The sequence below is a fragment of the Eptesicus fuscus genome, chromosome 14 (assembly GCF_027574615.1).
Source record: "Eptesicus fuscus isolate TK198812 chromosome 14, DD_ASM_mEF_20220401, whole genome shotgun sequence".
Taxonomy (NCBI): domain Eukaryota; kingdom Metazoa; phylum Chordata; class Mammalia; order Chiroptera; family Vespertilionidae; genus Eptesicus; species Eptesicus fuscus.
This window is the reverse complement of record NC_072486.1, coordinates 63,555,702-63,577,321: the sequence shown is the minus strand read 5'-3', so window position 1 is coordinate 63,577,321 and position 21,620 is coordinate 63,555,702. Positions and strand designations below refer to the sequence as shown.

At 56.7% G+C, this 21,620-nt stretch overlaps 1 protein-coding gene across 1 annotated transcript in view; it reads left to right on the top strand.

Moving 5' to 3' along the window:
- Positions 1 to 18,433, top strand: part of SND1 (staphylococcal nuclease and tudor domain containing 1) — a 457,708-nt gene extending 439,275 nt beyond the window's left edge. The window contains exons 17-24 of the mRNA XM_008154047.3: positions 745 to 933; positions 7,948 to 8,089; positions 11,673 to 11,796; positions 12,611 to 12,680; positions 13,638 to 13,751; positions 15,320 to 15,523; positions 17,691 to 17,735; positions 17,845 to 18,433. Of these exons, the coding sequence (XP_008152269.1) occupies positions 745 to 933; positions 7,948 to 8,089; positions 11,673 to 11,796; positions 12,611 to 12,680; positions 13,638 to 13,751; positions 15,320 to 15,523; positions 17,691 to 17,735; positions 17,845 to 17,910 (954 nt within the window). The 3' untranslated portion in view covers positions 17,911 to 18,433. The remainder of the gene's footprint in view (positions 1 to 744; positions 934 to 7,947; positions 8,090 to 11,672; positions 11,797 to 12,610; positions 12,681 to 13,637; positions 13,752 to 15,319; positions 15,524 to 17,690; positions 17,736 to 17,844) is intronic.
- Positions 18,434 to 21,620: the final 3,187 nt, after the last annotated feature.

Below are 21,620 nucleotides of genomic sequence, written 5' to 3'. Positions count from 1 at the left end.
CTGCTGGGGTTAGCCTCTAACTTTTCCTCTAAGTGCACTTCCTGCCCACTTGTCCCATCCTTCCTCTCCTCGCCTGACTCTCATGCAGCCCGTTTTTTTGCCTTTGTTAAATTAAGCATTAATTCATTCAGCTCTTCCAGAAAGAACACAGGCTCCCCTCTCCCCAGGGATTGCCCTGCTCCCAGAGTCTGCCTCTCTTCCTAGCAGAGCTGGGGGGGGGGGGGGGGGGGGGGGGGGAGAGAAGAGTGGCATGTGCCCAGAGCTGTCTGCTTCTGATCTCACTCCTGAACCCCCAGCTACACACACACACACACACACACACACACACACACACACACACACACACAGCTAACAGGGACTCCCTTAAGCTAAGGAGTGGAGTTTACCCTATTAGCTCTCTGTCAAAAGGAAGGGGAATTTGAAGTTGCTTTGTCAGTGATGTATCTATCAAGGATGATTCTGGGGGGGGGGGGGGTGAGAGGCTAAAAAGCATAGAGCCAACTTACAGAACGGAAGCGAAGGGTTCTCAGAGGGCGGCAGCACAGGGGCTCCCTCACAAGCTCCTGCTTTTCTGCTCAGCACTTCCTTCCCCTCTCCTAGTTCCAGCCGCTCCTAGTTCCCGTGCAGTGAACCTGGTGGCCGCTGCCCAGGGCCTGAGCACTGGGCCTCGGCGCCGCTCTCCGCCCTGCACACCCAGGGCCATCCCCTGCACACTGACTCCGCGCCCCCTTTCTCCGTGCCCAGGTGGAGGTGGAGGTGGAGAGCATGGACAAGGCCGGCAACTTCATCGGCTGGCTGCACATCGACGGCGCCAACCTGTCCGTCCTGCTGGTGGAGCACGCACTCTCCAAGGTGCACTTCACTGCGGAGCGCAGCTCCTACTACAAATCCCTGCTGTCTGCCGAGGAGGCCGCCAAGCAGAAGAAGGAGAAGGTATGGTGTGGGGCTGGGCGGTGGGAGGGGTGCCCCTCCCCGGGCTCATACTCTCTCTCACCACCGTTAACACCACTGCCTTCCTACAACAGACAGAAGTGGTTCTGTCGTTCCCCAACTGAGTCACCCCGGTTGGTCTCAGACCCCATATCAGGAACCACATAGGAACCAAGGCAAGGTGTCTCGGCCATAAGCCTGTCGCAGACCTGCTCAGGAGGGTCAGGGCGGTGACCGTGGATCAATGAGAGAAACGACTGGGGGCGCCCCTGGCGCAGGAGATGGGCGTCGCTCCTGCTCCTTCCACATTCCCAGCCCTTCCCGCAGCCCACATCTGAGCTCCCTTCACCTGCCCTGCAGGGAAGCCCATTTTGGAAGCAGCCCCAGGAGATGTATAAAGCTGTTAGGACAGCAGATTTACAGCCCATCCCTCTCTGCAGACAGTGCTTCGAAGAGGCGGGGCAGGGGGGGCAGCTTTAGGAAACAAATGGACGATTAAGGAACCCAGTGGGTTTAGTGGTGGGAGCTGGGCTTAGCACCACCCCCAGCCTATTGCCACTAACTTACAGCCCAGCCTGCTAATGGGATAAACCAGCCGGCCACCGATGTGGCAGAGCTTCCCTGTGCTTGAGGAGGATTTCATGGGACAGCCATGCTGAGCCATAAATTTGTTCCAGGAATAAACGTTGCCTTCCCCCATGGGGCCACCATCTGGCTTGCAGCTCACCTCCCAGAGCCAAGGCCCAGTCACCGACCAAAAGGAATGGGGGGCTGAGGGGCCCCAAAGGCCCCTCATTCTCCTCCAGCCTGGAGCAGCCATCTCCTCAGTCAGTCCCTTCCCACCTTTCTTCCAAGAGCACACATCGCTGCTCTCAGGGACTGGGCCTGGGGCCACCCTCCTGGGCCTCTCTCTTTGCTTCCATCTCCTGGGGATTAGGGCGGGGAGGGGGGGGGGGTAGAATGCCGCCCAACAAGCTAGGACAAATGAAAGGGACTGTGCACACCTTGGAGGAGTGGGCCACCAGGAGGCCTCTGAGCAGGTCTCCACCCTTCCTCATCCCAGTTCCACTCACAGAAACCCTGCCTTCCTGGAGGGATGAGGAGCAGGCAGCCTCCGCTCCTACAGCAAAGGGCTCCCTCTGGGGTTTCCTGTTTGTGACAGCTCAGCCTAAGGCTGCCACCCGTGTCCTCTACCTGCTGCAGGGCGTGGAGGAGCTTGGTGCTGGGCTTGTGTACAGAGGGCTGAACCTTCACTGAAGAGTTAGCAGCTGGGGGGTCAGCGTGGCAAGCACCAGCCTCTGGGACCCAGATTCTGAAAGTGTCTTTGCTCCCCGGCTACTCGGCACATGAGCCTAGTCACTGCCTCTTCCGATCGAAGCAGTCCCCTAAGTGTAGAGGCCCCAGAGGGACCCAGGAGAGGACAGAGAAGGGACTCTGGCCTGAGATGGAGAGGTGGTCCCTTGCCAGGCGCATCACTATGGATTTGCCTGGAAGAGCCCAAGTCATCTTTGCACTGATGCCACAGGATGACGCTGAGGAGTAATTACCAGTGATTAATTACTCACACAGGCTGCGTGTTTTTATTCTGTCTAATTAAAATGCAGTGCACCGCTCTCAGAGCGGGGCCTGCCTTCCTCCTGGGCCCTTCTCCTGCTCATCTCTCTCTCTTCAAGACTCCCCGGGAACCTAGCGGGGCTTGCCTCTCCCTGGCGGCTGGTTCCCAGGAGCAGCACGGGCAGAGCTTTGCAGCAGCCTTCAGGGTTGGCAGGGCTCAGATGACTGCGAATCTGAGGTGTCCCCCGGATCCCCAGTCTTCTCCACTTGTGACCCCCTGGTGGCACCTGGGGTTCAGAGATCGTGGCGGTAGCCGTGAGCTAACTGAGGAAAGGACGTACTGACGGGTGTGTGAGACCGGGAGCATGCGGAAGTCTTCAGTGAGTTACGTGTGTGTGCATTGTGAGTAGGTCTGTCTGGCGGCTGCTTTCCCAGCCACAAGAACGGAGCTGCTCCCTGCCAGGCCTCCTTCCTCCTCCATGTGCACTTTGGACTTCTCTCCTAATAACGAGGCTGGCCCGGCCTCCCCTTCCTCTGCAGGAGGCTGATGCAGATTTCCTCCTCCTCCTCCTCCTCCTCCTCCAGGGATTCTGGGCAGGTCTGAGGACCAAGGAGGGAGCCGCCAATGGCAGCTGCATAGACTGCTCCCTTTCTCCCACCACTTGTGCCCTGACAGGACCCTGGGCAGGGTGGTTTGGCCATTGATTGACTTTTCTTAAGCTTTGCTTCCCTACCGAGCGCTTGAAGGCCTCCACCACCCTGGCCCCGTGCCAGGTCCCCAGCCTCCTAAGCAGCAGTACTAAATAGGATTTAGAAAGGAAAGGCTCCAGCCAGTGGCACCTCAGTCCTCATTGCCCATCTCCCGCAGGCAAGAGGACCTGGGGCTCCCAGAGGAGGAAGTGCAGGGAGGGGGCTCCAGGAGCAGGGAGGACAGGAGGAGAGACAGCCTCTGCTCCTGGGCCGGCCTTGCCTGTGCCTGGCCAAGGGGGCTGCTTCCCTAGGGCGCCACAGCCACAGGACAGTTAGGAGCCCCAGAATGTAGAGGGGGCTTAAGCAGGACGGAACTGGTACCACAGAGCAGGTGAGGAAGGAGGGAGGTGCTTCTCTTGCCCTTTTTCCATCTGGGTCTGTAGCCAGGGCCCTGGAGGAGAAACAGAGGGGCCCTGTCTCAGGACAGCTCCTTCTTGGCCCTCGCCCAGCATGAGAGCTGCCCCCAACCTGACCAGAAACCTCTCCACATCCCGGGCCCGGCTGCCCAGGCCTGACTCAGGCTTGTCTCTACCCAAGGCCAAGAGCACTCACAGCTCCCACACCTTCATCCCACCCAGCGTCTTGGCCCTGAGGTCCCTCCCCAGCTCTTCCTTCTGCTACGAACCTGGGGCAGAGCCTTACGGCCCTGACTGTGTATCTGTGTGCACAGTCACTGTTCCTGCCGGAAGGGTCTTTGGGTTTTCCTTGTCAGGGATCTGAGCTATCAGAGGGCTCGGAGTGGCTGTGGGAAAATGGCATGTGTCTGGCAGGTGTCTCGCCACTGTGTCTGTCCCCTCCCTGCCCCAGTTCTACAGAAGGGCAACGTAAGACAATATGGGCAAAACCAACCCATGTTGAAGGGTGGGGACATGTCCCAGCTGACTGACTCCTTCCCACCAGAAGCTTCCCTCCTGGCCAGGCTGCATTTACCAGCGTGTGGAGGGCCACTGGCAGCCAAGCCCCAGGGAATGGCTGGTCACCTCCATACCCCAAGGGAAAGAGGGGACCTTCAGGGCTCTGCTATTCAGAGGGCGAACCCAGCCCTCGCTTAGAAGTGGGTTCCTCTATCTGAGGTGCAACTCTCCCTCTTCTATCCTTTGGCAACTGCATGCTGCTGGTGTCTTCTCACCTCACAGGGCAGCAGTGTGCACCCCACTGCTCCCTTCCTGTCGCCCAGTGAGCTGTGGGGCCTGTCACAGGACCAGTGGCCCCTTTATTGCCGTCCATGTGGGAGCAAGGGGGCTGAGAGCCATCCTCAGGCTTTCGTTTATATCACCATGTCCTCCAGCCTGCTGCCCCCTGAGCCTGCCCTCCAGCTGCTGCCCCCTGAGCCTCCCCTCCAGCTGCTGCCCCCTGAGCCTGCCCTCCAGCTGCTGCCCCCTGAGCCTCCCCTCCAGCTGCTGCCCCCTGAGCCTGCCCTCCAGCTGCTGCCCCCTGAGCCTCCCCTCCAGCTGCTGCCACCTGAGCCTGCCCTCCAGCTGCTGCCCCCTGAGCCTCCCCTCCAGCTGCTGCCCCCTGAGCCTGCCCTCCAGCTGCTGCCCCCTGAGCCTGCCCTCCAGCTGCTGCCCCCTGAGCCTGCCCTCCAGCTGCTGCCCCCCTGAGCCTGCCCTCCAGCTGCTGCCCCCTGAGCCTGCCCTCCAGCTGCTGCCCCCTGAGCCTGCCCTCCAGCTGCTGCCCCAAGCCTGTAGGAAGAAACTCCCTCTCCCAGGGGGAAACTTGATGCTGTCGCCTAAGGCTCTTTGACTTGAGTCATTAGCAGTTTCTGCTCTCACCCTGTCAGTCTGTTCCCAAATCGTCATCTCTACTGTGGAATGTCCTTCCCCCACAGCTGAGGGAAGCAGGGTGGAGTTTGGGTGGGAGCCCAGAACTTCTCCCAGGCTCAGGCCCACTCCAGGCCCATCTTGTCTCTCTGAGGCAGTGAGAGTCCCATGATGCTCAGAGCTGCAAGGATCTCAGAGTAGCCTGGAGGCCGCCCGTCATGGCTGGCTAAGCAGTCACTTCCCTGAGTGAGGGGACAGGAGGAAAGGCTCAGCCTCGGCAGGTTGCAGGCCTTGGAACCAGAAGGAATGGGGGCTATGTTGTCCCCCGCCCCCCGCCCAGTGCTCTCAGTGTCTGAGCCTCAGCAGGATGCAGCCCTGGAACTGGAGGAATTGGGGCTGCTCCCCCTCCCCCCGAGTGCTCTCAGTGGTCCTAGCCAAGGCCTCTGATTGGAGAGGCTCTTTCATAGGAAAGTACAAAGAGACCCCTTTCATAGGGCGGGGGGCCTGGACAGGTTAGGGCCCGAGTCCCTGATCTGACTGAATAGAAGTTCTACTCCCTCTTCTCCTGTGGTGGCCAGGCCTGGGCTAGTGAAGCAGAGGTGTCTAGGTGCTTAGGATGAGGGAGGTGGCCGAGCTGGTAGGACAGGTGTTGGAGGAAAGTGAGAGGGGTCAGGAGCTGTTTGGGGTAGAGCCCACCCCTGACCAGGGGCCCATGAGCTCAACCTCGGAAGGTGGAGGGCACTGTCTGTGTGGGAGGCAGAAGTTTGGACTGGACATAAGAGACGACTCTCCCATCTCCCTCAGCCACTCCCTGGTGAAACATGGGATTTAGGGTACAGATTTCTTGTGGGGGTTTGTCCGACGAAGATGAAGAATAAATTCATGGACTAACAGATTTCTATAATAAAAATGTAGAAGTTTATGGAAGTATATACAAACTCCATCTGGGCAGAGGTGTCCCCAAAGGGCCTCTGTGGAGGGGTCCCTAAATGGGAAAAGTTCTCTCTTTCTCTCTCTCTCCCTCTCTCTCTCTCTCTCTCTCTCTCTCTCTCTCTCCCTCAAATTCAAAAAAATCCTGCTGGTGTCCCGTTGTCTCCAGTTTATGTATGCTGCAGTTCTTTGCTTGAGCCTGGCCCTTTCTAATTGGGCCTTTCATTAATTTAGGACTCCCATGCTTTCCTCATTGGTTATTTTGTTACATAGTATCAGTTTCAAAGGCCAAAGCCCATGTGGTGAAGCCTCTTTCTCTCCCCCTTACCTTGCAACATTCCTCTGTTCTCTGAAAACGTGTTTCTTTCTATTATCCTGTGACTTTTCATTATCCTCTGTGAATGTATGTGTGTCCCATCGTCTCCCCCCCGCCCCACACACACACACACACACACACACCTCCCCCTGTTATCCTGTCTCCTTTTTCTATCCTTTGTACAAGTAAGATAAGCATTTTGGCCTCTCCAAGCTGCTCAGGTCAGGGCTGCTTTTGATCTAGCTTATAATTGCTTTACGTGCTCAGGCCAGAGATATCTCTGTCCTTCACATATGCATTCCTCCCGCACGGGCCCTCTTTATTCCCTAGACCTGCCTAATTTTGTCCTTAGAATTCCTTTCACTGGCAGCCACTCCTTCCCCCACCCTGGGCTTGGATAGTTCCTGTTGCTCATGCCAGTCCTCTAGTGGGAGGACACACACTTGTGCCACATTAAAGGCGGGAGCCTGGCCTCAGCGGCTGTGACCCAAGGGGGCTCAGTAAGTCCAGCGTTCCTGTCCTCAGCTGCTTCCTGATGCCACCCAGGAATCTGCATGTCAGCGGGTGATCCCGTGTCAGACTTTCACCAGGGAAGGAAAGGAGACTCAGAGAAGGCACCTCTGACCAAAGTTAGACAACACAATAAAGCCCCACTGCTCAGGCTGCCTGCTGTCTCCAGAGGCCCAGTCAAAGCCAAAAGCCTCTGGGAGCGCTCTGCGCCGGCCTACCTGTGTTCAAGTCCTGGTTCTGCTACTCCTAACAAGCCCGTGTGCCTCAGTTTCCTCTGTAAAGCCGGTCGTGTTCATCTCCGCTCAAAGGGTTGTTGTGAGGATTAAGTGAGTTCATACTTGGAGAATGTTTAGAATGGCTCCTGGCACCTAGTAAGCATGTAAGTTTTGGGCTAGTTCTTTTATCACCCCTGCTCCTGTGTGTTTGTCTGTGGGGCCGTGTGGTCCAGTCCCCGCAGTCCCTCACCGCCTTCCCCCTGCTCAGCTGCAAAGCCACCTCGCTACTGGGATAACCTCCTGGCCGCAGGATTGGACCTGACGCACTGTCACGTAGCATCAGCGTCTGAGCTGCTGCTTCCCTGACAGCTCAGGGCTGGGAAGGAAGGGAAGAGGAAGGTGGAGGGAGTAGTCCCACTTCTGAGCTGGGGTCAGAGCAACCTGCTTGAGATGAGGACTGAGAAGGGGCGTTCTTGCACAGTGACAAGCCCTCCCCTCCACGGCCCAGGGCTGTCACTTGCAGAGCCTCAGGAGTGCCAGTGGCCCTGTGACAGTCAGAGTGACCCTGCAGAGTGGTATGGGGGGGGGGGGGCACCCAGAACCACTCCAGGGCCAAGGTCCTGTTGGTGTGCATGAGAATCGCCGGAGCCTGCGCTGTTCTACTTTCTCGGGACCTTTAGAACTTCCTACTTCGGTAGGCATGCCATGGGACCCAGGCACCTGCATCTTTAATAAGCTCCCCAGTTGCTCTGATGCCTGCCAGAAGTTGAGAGCCACCGGATCAAAGCACTTAAGAGTGCTCTTCCCCTCTCCTCCCAGAAGTAGGAGGGCTCCAGGGGCCAGCCCAGTGCCACGTGAGGGCCCGTGGTGCCTCCCACATTCACTCGCCCCGGGGTGACCCACGTGCCTCAAAGTCCCTTTCCTGGTTTCCTTTCTGACTTCACTTCCTCATCCCCTCCTCCCCTCTGCTGGCCACACGCAGGTCTGGGCACACTACGAGGAGCAGCCTGTGGAGGAGGTGCCACCCGTGCCAGAGGAGAAGGAGCGCTCGGCCTCCTATAAGCCAGTGTTTGTGACCGAGATCACTGACGACCTGCACTTCTACGTGCAGGATGTGGAGACAGGTGAGTGCTCAGGCCCAGCCAGGGCAGCGCTGCCTCAGCTCCTGGCTCCTCCAGCCGCCTCCGGGGCCCTCCCCTGCTGCCCAGCCACCAGGCCCCAGCGCCGCTCATTGCATGACCTGCAAGTGCGCCCTGGCGTGGGCGGGCTGAGCAGGTCCTCTGAGGACTGGTGAGGTAACCAATTTTGTCTGGGTGGTGCTCTGAGACTCTTAGGTAATTGTTTTGCTCCAGGCACCCCTGGCTGAGCTGGGCGTGAGGATTTGTAGCCCTCAGAGCCTATCAGGAAGCAGTGAACAGATTGTCTCTATGTGGTCAGGAAGCAAGAACTGGCATCTCCCAGCCCTCTCGCCCTCAGCTTCCTGGGAAGGCAGGTGGAGGAGGGGAGTGTGGGCTTGTCTCTGCTGGGGTTTCTCCTCGAGAGGTTACCACAGCCCTGAGTGGTAGCCATTTGCCATGGAAACAGGAGGCACACCAGGGAAGTCCTCCCCAGGTGGTCTTTCTAAAGGACTCTCGCTCTCCATCCTCCTCCTTCCTGTCCTCCAGTGCCGTGCCCTGTGGCCAGGGTCCCCTAGGCAGAGACCTCAGCCCAGCCTCCCATCTCCACTCCCTGTAACCTGACTCCCTCTCATTGCCACCCAGGGCAGAGGAGAGGGCTCTTAGAGCCGCCTCTGGGGCCAAGGAGCCTGATCCTTGCAAGGCCAAGAGGAGAAAGGACCGAAGATGTCACTGGCACTCAGGGCGGCCCCCTGGGTGACAGGATGCAGCTCTGCTCGGCCCCTCGGCCCACCCAGGCCCACTCCAGACCAACAGCTTCGTCTCAGCCACTTCCTCTCTAATGATATTTCCCAGGCAGCTGCTTTTGTGCTAATGTCATTTCGCCGAGGAAAACTGACAGTTTCGAGTCCTGTACCTTAGCTATACTTGGGAGGGGGTTAGCGGGAGAGGGGCAAGGATGGAGCTGATGAGCCTTTAGGATCAAGTTCTCTTTTCCTGTTATTAATCCTCACCAGAGGATATTTTTTCCCATTGGTTTTTAGAGAGAGAGAGAAACATCTGTGTGACAGAGACACATCGATGATTGGTTGCCTCCCGACCCGGGCAGGTATTGAACCTGCAATCCGGGTATGTGCCCTTGACCAGAAATCAAACTCGCAACCCTTTGGTTCATAGACCGACGCTCTAAGCATTTAGTCATACCGGCCAGGCTAGATCAGGTTCTCTGAGGTCAGCTGCCATCCCGGTGGAAGCTGGACCAGCCATTGCCTTGGGAATGAAGCCAAGAGAGACCCAGCCTCCGGGTCTGCGTGGCCGGGAAGGAGTCTCACAGGGGTGGTGCTCCTGAGCACAGACGCCAGCTAGACCCCGCCCAGCGTACACAGCTCCCAGACGGGCTCTGCCTGCCTCCGGTCCTGCTGGGGAGGACTCCCTTTGAATAAGAATAGGACCCTAAAGTCTCCCAGGGACAGAGCTTGAGGGTTCAAGGCCTTTGACCAGTCGGTCTCTAATCTCAGAGGCTTCCTGTACACCCTCCCCCCGCCCCCCACCCCGTACCCCGCCTGCTGTCTCTCAGCCCTAGGGAGCCATAGCCAAGGCAGAAAATAAAGACAGAGAACGAAGGAGGAAACCATGTCTTCTTGGAATGTTGGAGAAGGGAGTGAGCGCTTCATGGCACATTGCCTGGAGAGTTGCGGTGGGCTCCAGAGAAAACCCTGTCCTCTAGTGGCTCCATGAAATCCAGGAAAATAAACCTCAGCACGCACAGCCCCCTCCTCTGCAACTTTTCACCCCCTCTTGGGGACATCCTCTCTCCCTTCTCCTAATTAGACCCTGCCTTCGGGAAGGAGCGGATGAAATGATGAAAGCGTTTCCATTAGCTGTAAATGACCAACCAGGTCTCTGTCTAAGGACCTCCCAGAGGGCTTTGCCTGTTTGAGGAGGCAAAGCCTGCTTTCTGTTGCCTTGGAGCAAGAAAATAAAAATAGACCAAGTATAGGAGGAACTATCTTCTATAGAGGCTTCTCCTTAGACCCTGAAATTTTACTGTCTGGGCAAGGAACATTATCTCAGGAGAATTCGTAGTGTTTACCACTGGGTGGGAGGAAGGGCATTGCATCCTAAAGCCCCTGTTCTGAAGCAGTCGGGCAGTGGCCTGTGCAGAGGCCTGAGAGTGGACAGACCTCCCCATGTGCATATGCAGAGGTCATCCTCAATGCAGCTGAATTACTGAGCACAATGCACGTGTCAGGGCTTCTACTGGGCCTTGCAAGAGTGAACAACCAAGGGAGCTGCGGTCTGTGCCCTGAAGGAGCTCACCGTGTGTGGCAGGAACATAAACTCAGACGAGAAACTTGTAAGGCCAACTGACAAGTGTACCAGCAGCCGACACGTGTTAGGCATCTGTTATCGTGAGTGGCGCCTTGGGCCCTGAAGGTGAAAAGAGGAATCCACATGCACCCAGCCACCTTGACCTCAGAGAGCAAAGCAGGCACAACAGGTCTGATGCAGACCAAGAATCAAGGCCAGGAGGGATGTAAAGGAGAAGCCACTGGGACTGATGCTGGCTTAGCAAGTGGGAGGCAGCTGGAAGGGAACCTGAGAAGACCCTGGGTGTTGCTAAACCTGGAAAACAAAAAACAAAAAGACAGGCAAGCAGCAGAGCCTCAAGGTCAGAGTGTTCAGGAAAGACAAGCAGGGGAGAAGAGCTCCCCCCACCACCACCCCCCAACCCACCCCCAGTTGAGGAGGGCACTGAACTGGGATGGGCGGGAAGAACCCTAACCTGACAGCACTGGGAGTTCAGTTCAGCATGTGTCTCGCAGAGTGACTGGTCAGAGTGGCCAAGTCTGAATACACTGAGGCTGCACCCTGTCTCAGAATTGCTCTCCATCTTTTTTTTTTAAATATATTTTATTGATTTTTTACAGAGAGGAAGGGAGAAGGATAGAGAGTTAGAAACATCGATCAGCTATCTCCTGCACACCCCTCACTGGGGATGTGCCCGCAACCAAGGTACATGCCCTTGACCGGAATCGAACCTGGGACCTTTCAGTCCACAGGCTGACGCTCTATCCACTGAGCCAAACCGGTTTCGGCGCTCTCCATCTTTTATGGCTCAGACTCCCAGGCCTTTTCCTTGTCTGGGGTTGTATGGGGCTTATCCTTTAGCTCCATTTTAGCCCCTAGGAGACGTTGCAGCGAGTGACTGCGGTCAGTCACCACCTCTGTGGCCCAAGCCAGGGCCAGCTCTTGTAGGAATGGGCTGCAGGCTGGCCAGCTCCCACCCTAGAGAAGGTTGGTTGGCCTTGGCCTTGCTCCACATCCACTCACATTCTCCACCTCCTTCCCCAAAGCCCAAGAGTGTTCCCACAGACTCCACAGTCAGCAAGTCGCCATCCTGCCTTTGAAAACAGCGTGAAACCTCGAGCAGAGAGCAAAGAGGACCTCCCTGAGGGATGGGGACGAGTCAGTGCTGCAGGCGCTCTACAGAATTCCTCACCCCACCGACGCCCAGGCTCATCTGCCTCCCCAGCCAGAATGAGCCTCCAAAGAACCTGGCACCCTGGTCTCACTCTTTCCTCCCCATCAGGCACCCAGCTGGAGAAGCTAATGGAGAACATGCGAAATGACATCGCCAGCCACCCTCCTGTCGAGGGCTCCTACGCCCCGCGCCGGGGGGAATTCTGCATTGCCAAATTTGTAGATGGAGAATGGTAAGCCACTTGGGCCCAAGCAGTGCACCAGGAGCCAGGGCCGGTCTGTCCTCAGGCCCCTGGCTAGGCCAGACATTTGCCTCTGCAGCCTGGTGTCCACTGGGGTGTTGTTGACCTTGGCCGCCTCCCCAGGGTAGCCCTCTTTATTGCCCAGAGCCCATCTGGGCCTTGATTTTCCTGCAGTCCAGCCAGCCTCCAGACTACAGAAGTGTGCTCCTCCTCTCTCCCCTCACTCTGTTGGGGGAGTCCTAGCTGTCTGGGGCTCTCCGACACACCCGTCACCCCACTCAGGAAAAATGATGTCTCAGTAAACCCAGGCCAGCCACCCAGCCTCCACCCCAACTGTCTGGGACATGAGCAGCAGCCTCCACAGGCTGCAAGGTCACTTACGTCTGGTCTAACAAGGGTAGGGCCCATGGCCCTCCCAGGGTGACGAAGTGACTTGGATGTGTTCCCTGCTGCGGCCTCCCAGACACTTCTGCCGGCTAATTACAGCTGCTGTTTAGTGTGCTGAGTTACAGCAGCAGACATCAATCTAGTCATTAGTCTTGTTGCTTTATGCCCCAAGGACACATTAATCTGCTTCACATGCTGCCCTCTCCCTCCCTCTGTTCCCAGCTATGCTCTGATTCCATTAAATGGTGACCAAAGTGCCTCGATGGAGTCTGAGCCCTGTCCTCTATGACACCCACGGGTGTGCTCTCTGATCTCTGGGCAGGGAAGTGCTATGCCCGCTCCCCTGCCATCACTAAGGCTCCAGGGAGATTGACTCCTCGGGGCTGTCCCTTGAGCTCTGCCCATGATGCCATTGCAGGTACCGGGCCCGAGTCGAGAAAGTCGAGTCTCCTGCCAAAGTGCACGTCTTCTACATTGACTACGGCAACGTGAGTGGGGGTCCGGGAGCTGGACAAGAGCGGGGCTCCAAGTGGCTGCCAGGGGCAGGCCATTCAACACAGTAGCTCCCTAGGTCAGGGCCATCTACTGTTTGTGTGACAGGCCGTGACCTCTGAGTGACCAGGCAAAACTGGCATCTCTGGCAGAGGCCTGTGTGCACCCATAGGTCTCTGAGTGCCCAGCCATGCCCACGCTGCCTCTTCGGCCCTGCCTCCGAAGAGAGGGCCCAGGAAGGCCCTCCACACTCAGTAACTGGTCCGCATGCTCAACATGTGCTTGTCCCCATCTGCTAACGTCCAGCACATCCCAGAGCCTATCAGAGGTTTGCTGGGAGCGACAGTCCTGAGGTGGCAGAGTGCCTGGGAGAGCACTGTAGCTCAGGGGGTGTGGTTCCTGAGCTGTGGCTGTGGCTGCCCACTTTACTCAAGGACTAGAGTTGAGGGTCAGTTAGCAGAAAGCCCAGAACTGGGCCATACACCCAATTCACTACCTGGGAACCCACCAGAGAAGAGGTCCTCCCAGGCTTGGCCAGCACGGGTAGCCAGGGCACTGCCGGACCCTCGTATTGAAGAGCTCTCCCAGCCGGAGCGCCCCTGGCCTGTGGAAGAGCAGTCAGGGAGCCCATTGAGGGGGAAGGCATTGGAAAGAAAGAAAAGCTGCGACTAGCGTCCAGTTATCAAATTACATTAGTGGGAACCAACAGGTGTGCCCACACCAGGCCCAGGGTTAACGGCGTGTGAGCCCCAGCTGCCCATCGCAGGTGCCAGCAGGCCATGCTCCCCCAAGGCCTCACTGCAGTGGCTCAGCGGGCAGTCCCTCCCTTAGAGCCGTGGGCTAGCGGGCAGTCCCTCCATCAGAACACCCAGAGGCCTGGCCATAGGAGTTGTCCTTTCGGAACAAGGGGTCATCAAGTGTGTGATGCTATTGGCCTGGTGTGCCCTCTGCAGAGAGAGATCCTGCCATCCACCCGCCTGGGTACCCTGCCACCTGCCTTCAGCACGCGTGTGCTGCCAGCTCAAGCCACGGAGTATGCCTTCGCCTTCATCCAGGTGCCCCAAGATGTGAGTCGATGCATCTTCTCTCCTTCCGAAAGGGACTGTCTAGTGACACTCAGCCACTCCTGCGGCCCTTACAGACTGAAACATTGGGTGGTCTCTTAGTAACAGGACTCAAAAATGGGAGTGAGTGAGGAAGTTGAGGGAAGGTGCCAGAGGTGGTGGCATCAGAGCACTTGAGCTAGTTCGTAGGCGTGGGTAGGCCCATGGCCAGGTGCACTGGGGCAAAGACTAGCCCCCCACAGCGGGCCCTCAGGGCTTGTGGGCAGGGTCAGGAAATGGAAAGGGAAAAGTAGGTCAGGGTCTGGGGATCAAGTTTATTCTGTGTATTATGGGCAGGAGGGGTGTGGCAGGATTGTCAGCAGAAGTGTGACATGGTCAAATCTGGTTTTGAAAGTTACTTCTAGAACAGGGAAGGAGACTGGAAGGGATTGTTGGGACACAACTGCATTGACAATCCAGGCGAGGGGCCATGGGGACCAAACCAGGGCTGGGGAGAAAGGCCAGGTCCCCGAGCACCACCAGAGCAGGTGGGGGTGCGGGAGGGGCAGAGGCTACGATGGGTTTTCACCTGGGGGTCTGTTGCTGGCCAAGATAAGGGAGGTGAGAAGGGGCAAATTAGAGGCTGTGGGAGCTCCAGGCGGCCTTCTGGCGTTCAGTGTGGAAAGCAAGATGAGACTCAGTCACGGATTTGAGTTTAAACCTGGAGGTGTACGAGCGTGGTCTGCAGACATGGAGTGCGAGGGGACAGCCTGCGTCCCCACAGCCTAAGGAAGAGCCTGAGGGGACTGTGCCCCCTGAGGAAGACTGTGCTCAGGGCTGCAGGCGCACCACTCCGGCTGTAGTTCCAGCGCCCCAGGGAGGCTGGGCAGGCGGAGGAGGGGCCGTGGCCTCAGCCTCCAGGAGTCCCTGGGGCTCAGAGTGAGGGGCACCTGAACGCATGATTGGAACAGGCCCCTGGGGCTCAGAGCGAGAGCCAGCTGAAAGGCATGGTCGGAGCTGCCGCCAGATGCAGGGTCCTGGGGGGCAGATGTAGGGTAGGAGTCAGCACCATAGAAGATTTTTCTGCCTTTTCACAAAATGACTGCAGGGCAGAGGAGAAACAGCAGGAAAAGGTGTTGGCAGAGTAGATCCAGGGCAGTCAGTCTGTGGGGATGGGGAGGCCTGAGCGTGGAGAGACCCTGAGGTGACAGTGAAGGCAGAGAGGTGGGGCAGGGAGGTCACTGCCAGAGCAAGGCCAGCCAGGGTGGGAGTGGTCGGGCCTGGGCAGCAGGTGCAGGCTCGTGTGCCACGTGGAAAAGCCACGTGTCCTCAGAGACACAGCAGGTGGGTGGGGGAGAAGGATGGGATGACATGCAGATAGGCTTGGGGGCGAGGGGTGGAGAGGGACAAAAGGAGAGGGGGCACTTCCGGTCCAGAGCCTCCCTCCTCCCTCGGCAGGATCTGAGTGGGCCGTGAGCTGCAGGCACCTGCCGGGTGACTTTCTTGGAGGTCCAGGACCAGGACCTGGGGCCCAGGTGGCCAGCTCTTGCTCAAGCTCCCCTCTCCCCCTACCCTGGGTGTTTCTGCTCCAGGAGGATGCTCGAACAGACGCCGTGGACAGCGTGGTGCGGGACATCCAGAATACCCAGTGCCTGCTCAACGTGGAGCACCTGAGCGCCAGCTGCCCCCACGTCACCCTGCAGTTTGCAGACTCCAAGGGGGACGTGGGGCTGGGCTTGGTGAAGGAGGGACTGGTCATGGTGGAGGTGCGCAAGGAGAAGCAGTTCCAGAAAGTGGTATGTGATGCGGAGGTGGGCACCACTGCGGGGGCAGGCCCCTAGTGTCTCCAACTGTCGTCACAGAGGGGACCGGGGACTGCGCCAAGAGCCAGGGAGGGAGCGGGAGCCCACCATCCTGCTGTTCCTGCTGGGGGAAGATAATGGATTTCGGTTTGTTGGGGTTTAAAAAAAAAAAGCTAATTACATCCCAAATTAATTGGCTGCAGGTTTGGCTGAGAATGCAGCTGCAAACTAGAGCGGAAAGTTCCCTGTGCGTGCACCCCCAGGACAGGCCGGAAAGCTTTGCCAGGGGTGGCACGGAAAGGGTCAAAGCCTGTCTTGTTTCTCACCCACGCTCACTTCCTTTTGTCTAACATACACCTTCCAAGTCCACAACCAGCTCCTCGCCCTCAGTGCTGCCAGAGCCAGGCGGCAGTGCCAAGGGGCCCGAGGGCACTCTGCCACAACACCCTCCGGCCTGTTTGCAAAGCCCCAGGGCCTGGAGCTGGCCTGAGTCTCCCTTTCAGGAGATGAGGGCTTGCTGCTCCCCAGGCTGGGCCGTGAGGATGGGGCTGACACCTGGGGAGCCGGCTTGCACTGTTCAGATGCGATCATTACGATCTTGTTCAGGGGACTAGCGGCCCCTTCCACTGAGGACCCCCCTCATCGGAGTCCTCCCAGCCTCTCACTCAGTCATAGCTGAGATCCCAGGACATACCAGCCTCGAGGGATGGGCTGGGGCCAGCTCATGCCCTCCACACTCCCTCCGAGAGGAAGGATGAGGGTGGCAGGATTGAAACCTGTGTTCTGTCTTGACCTGCCCCTTGCCTTCCCAACTCCCCAGCCCATCTGCCTTTCCTCTCTCCCCACGTAATGTTTCAGCAGTGTGTGGTTCCCTGGACTGCTTATGCAACTTAAAAACTCGTTTGGAAAATGACCCCAGTGTGAATTGCTCCTGTGTCTCCTCTGGACAGGAGAGGCCTGATTCTAGTCCTCCCCCTGGAAATCCCCAGTGTCCTGAGATTGCTCTGAGGGGTCAACTTAAGTTTCCCTGTAGAACCAGAGATCCTAGTATCGCCCATACGAAGCTACCCATACTGTCTCTGGTGTCTAGAAAATTCCTTTTCCCTGACATAAACACCTAACGTGTTCATTGATTCATCTAGTCATTCTTTCAGCAAACATTTATTGAGTGCCTACATATCTCAGTGAACAAGAGACAATATCCCTCCCCTGTGGAGCTTACGTTCAAGCATGAGGAGATGAGCAATAAAAATAGATATAATAAGTCAGTGAAATAGAATGTTAGAAAATACATGCACTGGAAAAGGAGAAAATATAAGTAAAGGACAAATACAGTATAATCTCACATGTGGAATCTAATGAACAAAATAGAACCAGAGGCATGGACACATGGAACATGTTTTCATTTTAAAGAGAATCAGGAGTGTGTGGGAGGGGCTGGTTATAATTTTTTTTAAATATACTTTTATTGATTTCAGAGAGGAAGGGAGAGGAAGAGAGGGATAGAAACATCAATGAGAGAGAATCATTGATTGGCTGCCTCCTGCACACACCCCATTGGGGATCCAGTCCACAACCCAGGCGTGTGCCCTGACCGGGAATCACACCATGACCTCCTGGTTCATAGGTCAACACTCAACCACTGAACCCACACTGCTTGGGCTGGTTATAATTTTAAATGGGGTCATTGGAGGCCTCAAGAAGGTGATGCTTTTTAAAAAAAATCTTTATTGCTTACAGTATTACATATGTCCCCTTTCTTTCCCCCTCCTCCCCATTAATCTCTTCTAGCCAGCCCCAGGCCTTCACCATCCTATTGTCTGTGTCCATGGGTCATGCATATATGCATACACCTAGTTCTTTGGTTGATCACTTCCCACCCAGCCACTTCCCCCTACCAAGGAGACAATACTTTTATCAAAGACTTGAGAGGGCGGGATAGTAGCCAGGTGGGCCAGAGGCAGAGAGCCTCAGGCAGATGGGACAGCCAGTGTGGAGCTGGGAAACAGCTGGCATGCACGTTGGCTTTTACTCTGAGGGAGCTAGGGATACACTGGGCAGGGGGGTGACGGGGCCCTGACCTGGGCATCCGACAGGGTTACTCTGGCTGCCCACTTGTGAATACCCTCATCTTGATCACTCCCTTTTTCTCTCCCTCCAGATCACAGAATACCTGAATGCCCAGGAGTCAGCCAAGAGCGCCAGGGTGAGTTTTCCCCTCAGGAGCTCCAGAGGGTGCTGAGAGAGGGGGCTTGACCATCCGGGGTTCCAGCAGATCCCACCTCCCTGACGAGCCATTTTCTGTTCTCTCACAGTTGAACCTGTGGCGCTACGGAGACTTCCGAGCCGATGATGCAGATGAGTTTGGCTACAGCCGCTAAGCAGGGAATCGGGGCCGGCCCCAGCACCCCTCACACAGTACCTCTTCCTCTGCAGGAGGGTGTTTCAGCTCCAGACCGCAGATCGGGGCGTAGAGTGGGTCCAGCTTTGCTTCAGTGTGTGGAAATGCCTTGCAGGGCAGCATCTGGGCTGGGGGTGGGGTGCAGGGAGCCTGAGGCTCTCAAGAGCCTGTCTTCTGAGATGATGGGCGCTGCCGTCCAGTCTCTCCCAGCTGATAGCTGATTTCCTGTTTTTATTTGGATGGGGGTTGTGGTTTTTTAAAAATTGTCCTCAAATCAGGAAGAAACATGAAAGACTTCGTGCTAAAGGGGATGTGATCCTGGCACTGGAGGCCCGCTGCCAGAGAGCACCCCACTTCTGTCCCAGACTGCCTTTCTTCCCAGCTCTGTCCAGCTGTTGATCATGTGATTTCTCTAATACGTCCGTTCTCAAATGCCAGCGCGCCCTCTCCTTTTCTGTATTTAAAGCTTTTGAGGCCCAATAAAATAGTACATGCTGTCTGCAGCCCTTGTTGGTCATGGTGGAGCCCAGAGCCAGGAGACTGGGCACTGGTGGCTTCCACGGTGGTCACCACATGCCTAGCCACACTCCCAGGAACCTAGCCAGGACTACGCCCAGATCTCTAGGGGGCCCAAGAAGTCAGCAGAAGTGTATTTGGCGTGTCTCCTCACTCCTGGGGATGCTGCCTGTCCCATCAGGCAAGCCTGCTCTCACCAGGGTCTCTCCCTTTATTTTCACTCATCATGGAGGCTGGTCGTGGAGAGGAGCATGCCTGTCAGTGGGAGCTGGGCAGTCTCCCAAGTTCTGAGCAGCCCCAAGGGTGTGGTGGGCATCACCTGGCACCTCGGCCATGCGCAGAAGGCTGCAGATCTTCTCCTTTGACTCATCAGTCTGGACACTGCACATGGCTGCCCTCAAGGACCTTAGAGATGGAGCAGCTTGGCAAGCAGTGCCAGGACTTTGCACAGAGGACAGGCCAGGCTCAGTCCTGCCAGGGCCCCGCAAGGGCCAGAAGGGACTCGCTGAGGGACCGAGGCGACTTTCCTCTTCCTGGCAGCAGGAGGAATAGCTAACACCAGACAGGCTGGCATGGCGTGGGCAAGATTGGGGGCCCTGGTCCCTGCTCCGCTCCCTCCGCCGTCCGTCCTTTGAAGATGGAGCTGAAGGTCAGTGTGCTCCAGAGGCCGTGGCCGAGGAGTGCCTGTCTCCAGGTGACTATCTCTTGCTCCATTTGACTTGACAGTGTCCCCCAGTCGTCAAGGTAGAGCTGGCCGTGCAGTTCAGAAACCCCAGGAACTGCTAGCCCCCAGGGGAGCAGAGCAACCCGAGGGCAGCCACTGTGGTGTAGTGAGGGGCCTGCCAGGGAGAGGAGGCAGGTGTGTGTGTGACGGGTGGTCACCACCTGCCGTCCACAGTGTCTAGGGATGCCTATTCTCCCTACCCCCCCCCCCCGACCTCATCGTGTGGCCTGCCCTTCCCAGGCCTGTACTCTGGTGAAACGTGCTGGCGTTGCTTCCTGGCAGCCCACTTGCCGCCCCACCTTCAGATCTGGGTGAGGTGCCAGCTGCCATGAAAATTGATCCTTGGTCTTGGGGAAAGTCAGTGTAGGTGGTGGGGCCTGGCTAGCCATCTCTCATTTTTATTTTCATTTCTAAAATATTATTTTATTGATTTTTTTTTTAGAGCAAGAGGAAGGGTGGGGGAATAGAAAGATAGAAACATCAATGAGAGAGAAACATCATTGATCTGCTGCCTCCTGCACGCCCCCTATTGGAGATCAAGCCAGCAGCCCCGGGCATGTATCCTCATTGGAAATCGAACTTGTCACCTCGTGGTTCCTAGGTCAACCGATGCTCAACCATTGAGCCACACTGTCTGGGCAGCTGCCTCTTGTGTTGTTGTTTTTTTAATATTTTTTTTAATTGGTTTCAGAGTGAAAGGGAGAGGGAGAGAGAAACATCAACGATGAGAGAGAATCATTGATTGGCTACCTCCCGCACGCCCCATACTGGAGACCAAGCCCGAAACCCGGGCATGTCCCCTAACCGGGAATGGAACCCTGACCTCCTAGGTCAGTGGTTGGCAAACCGCAGCTCGCGAGCCACATGCGGCTCTTTGGCCCCTTGAGTGTGGCTCTTCCACAAAATACCACGGCCTGGGCGAGTCTGTTTTGAAGAAGTGACGTTAGAAGAAGTTTAAGTTTAAAAAATTTGGCTCTCAAAAGAAATTTCAATCGTTGTACTGCTGATATTTGGCTCTGTTGACTAATGAGTTTGCCGACTACTGTCTTAGGTCAGCGCTCAACCATTGAGCCACACTAGCTGGGCCGCCTCTCATTTTTATACCAGAGATCCTGGGACCTGAAAATTCTGGCTCCTGGCAGTTCTGCCTCTGTATCCACTTGTTCAGGCTCAGGGTTCACCTGAGTGTTCCCAGAACTGTTTTAGGCAAAAAAAAAATTAAATTAAATTAATGTATGTTTTCAGTACTCAGAGTGCACTCTAGTTAAAAGGGAGCAGCGAGAGTGAGGAGGACTGAGCGGGGAGGGGAGAGGTGTTGTTTCTGTCTGCAGCCCCTCTGGGTGGGTCATAACAAGGGTTATGCTCCTCGTACCAGCTCCTTAGGGGGCCCAAGAAGTCAGCTAGATGATGAATTGTGTGAATCTCCATCTGTCCCCACTCCTGGAGACGCTGTCCTGCCCCACAGCAGCAAGCCGCCTCTCGCCATGGTCTCCCACTTTATTTCTAGCCATCATGGAGAGGAGAATGCCATCTCACCCATTTCTCTAGCTCCTGGTGGGCCACACAGTGTGTATTCACTTGAGCACAATTTTGGGGGGGCAAGATGCCAACGCACTCTTTTGTGAAAGGGTCTGAAATCATCTCGCCATCTTAATAGTTGCCTTGGTTACCACTGCACCAGAATAAACCCTCTGGTTCTCCAATGGAATGATGCCTGAACCTCCCCGCTCCTTCCTGCCTTTCTCTTCCCAGGCTGATTCAGACAAAGGTCGGGAGGCGCTGCTGCCGCTGGTCTGGTTTTGGCCCCCGCCCCGTGTGCCTCTCTCGGCCACGTCTGTTGAGTTCCTAGGTCTGTCCTGGGCAGGGCTGGGACTGGGGCGAGGCAAGCCAGACACCCAAGGTGCAGGACTTGAGGCACTCCGAGTGCGGGTGCATCCATAGTTGAAGCTCGTGAGCATCAGCACCTGCCCACGTAGCGCCCAAAACCTCTCCGGAGGTCCTTCCCCGGCAAGAATTACAGACCTGCTCCTCGGTGTCAGGACTTCTGCGCCCCCATCCTCCTTCGCAGTTGAACAACAAAATCTCTTTGAACACAACTTATTTATCCATCTATCCAGCCACCAGGACAGTGTTGGGTTCAGTGAGTGCCAAGGTCATGTCCAGGCTAGGTGTGGAGGAGGCAGCAGATGCCGACACATTGATAACAAACCGCAGCAGTGGGCAGTGCACCCAGACGGGGCTGAGGCCCTGGCCGGGTGGCTGGGAAGGCGGCCCAGGAGGAGGGCTGAGTTGGGCTAACAGATGGCCGGAAGCAGCGCTGCTGGTCTGTGAAGGCTCTGGGATTTCTGGTCTCTGCAGGCTGACGCAGCAGAGCCACCAGGGAAGTACTGAGAGCGAGAGCCCTCCCCGGTGGCCCTCCTCACCCTCCTCCCTGCCAGTGAGCAGTAGGG